At 57.2% G+C, this 1,706-nt stretch overlaps 1 protein-coding gene across 7 annotated transcripts in view; it reads right to left on the bottom strand.

Annotated features, from left to right (window-relative positions):
• AIFM3 (apoptosis inducing factor mitochondria associated 3) overlaps positions 1-1,700 on the bottom strand; it is a 16,633-nt gene extending 14,933 nt beyond the window's left edge. For all 7 annotated transcript variants that reach the window (XR_006680026.1, XM_045289666.1, XM_045289667.1 and 4 more), the window contains exon 1: positions 1,621-1,700. Coding sequence is in view for 6 of the 7 variants with exons in the window: in XM_045289666.1 (XP_045145601.1) it covers positions 1,621-1,651 (31 nt within the window). In the remaining variant the exon portion in view is untranslated. The remainder of the gene's footprint in view (positions 1-1,620) is intronic.
• Between the last annotated feature and the right edge of the window lie 6 nt (positions 1,701-1,706).

The following is a 1,706-nucleotide window of genomic DNA, read 5'->3' as shown; positions in this document are numbered from 1 at the left end:
CCTCACTGCCATTGAGTTGATGCTGACTCATATCGATTGCATAGGACAGGGCAGAACTGCCCTTGTGAGTTTCTGAGACTGTGACCCTTAATGGGAGTAGAAAGCCCTGTCTTTCTCCCATGGAGCAGCTGGTGGTTTCAAACTGCTGACCTTGTGGTTCGCAACCCAACATATCACCATGATGCCACCAGGACTCTTCTAATGAGTTACAGGCTCAGAAATTCACAGGGGTCAGTTCTACCCTGCTGTAGAGGGTCACTATGAATTCGAATTGACTCGATGGCAAGGAGTTTGGTTTGGGGGAGGCCAGCCGGCTAAGAAGGGGCAGCCCTGGGTTTGGACTCAAGCACCTGAGTTCTTACACCACCTATGGAGTGGTGAACGTAGCCAGGCTTGGTGGTATCGTGGGCAAAGCGCTGGGCTGTTAACCATAAAATCAGCAGTTCATACCTACCAGTCGTTCCAAAGGAGAATGATGAGGTTGCTTCTGAAAAGACTGACAGTTTCTGAAACCCTGGGGAGCCATTCCCCCAGCCCTTTAGGATCACCATGGGTGGAAATGGACTTGACAGCAGTGGGGGGGTGTCTCCAAGAAAGCCAGCCTGTGAGGTCCTTTAAAAGACAATGCAGGTGGCACTTGCTCCGAGTTTCACGCCAGCCCATGAGTCCTGCAGGCACCTGATCAGTGCCAGCTGGCTTCCTCCTGGCACTGTCTCAGGGGGAAGGCTAGGGTCAGAACAATGAGTGGCCTGAGCCCCAGTCACCCCCAGAGACAAGAGGGCAGCAGGATTGAGGCCAAGCAGCCCACGGCTCAGGAGTCAGGGAGGATGGACAGGCATGGGCTCCCCCCTGCTTCACTGGGTTCCCACTCAGACTCAGGGAAAGAAAGAGACAGCTGACAGGTTCCAAGGTAATGGAGCCGGATGTGTATCAGGTAAGGGGAGCTGGGGTGAGCTGGCTGGGCGGGGCAGACCAAGCGGGGCCCTGGAGGGGTGCTGGGCACCCTTGCCTCTCTGCTTGTCACGAGGAAGGAAAGTGGGGTCCACAGGAAGTGCCCAATAGAGACGGGTCTCTAGTAAGGAGTGGGTCCGGTTCTCAGGACATACAACCCCACCCCTGGCCAGAGCCAGCAGGGTCAGGCCAAGGGAAGGGTTTCCAGTGCACATGAGGAAATCTGCCCAAAGAGGCCAAGCTGGAGGCTCAAGGTCACACAGGAAGTCAAAAAGGCAGAATCCTGGGAGCCAATTTAAAGACAGGGAAACTGAGACACAGATAGGTAACTTGAGTGCCCTGGGTCACACAGCCACTGAGGGATGCTCTCCAGCCCTGGGGGGTGGGGGGACATGGCCCCCATCCCCACCCCTGGGCAGAAGGCACCCTCGTCTCCCCTTTCCAAGAAGGTTCCAGCCGCTACCTCCTCAGCACCCAAAGCACCAAACAAAAGAGGGGGGCCCACTTGAAGGGAGCAAAGTGAACAGCTCCAAGCCCCTCCCTGCTGGCTCCCATCTCGGGCGCATTAACATTCCGAGCTGCTCCAGTCTGGCTTGACCTACTTCAAGTCCCACCAAGTGCAAGGCAGGGGCAGGGGGAAGGGAAGGAGGGAGGGGAGGGAGCAGGCACCTGGCTTAGGCTTGGAGAAGCAGCCGCCCATGGCGAGTGGCCTGGGGATGTAGGGTGGGCAGGCGCACAGGTGGTGGGCTCTCAGG

The sequence above is a fragment of the Echinops telfairi genome, unplaced genomic scaffold, assembly GCF_000313985.2.
Source record: "Echinops telfairi isolate 266 unplaced genomic scaffold, ASM31398v2 ScPeMD7_29;HRSCAF=101, whole genome shotgun sequence".
Lineage (NCBI taxonomy): Eukaryota > Metazoa > Chordata > Mammalia > Afrosoricida > Tenrecidae > Echinops > Echinops telfairi.
Note: the sequence above shows the minus strand (reverse complement) of the source record. Positions and strands in the feature narration are given on the sequence as shown.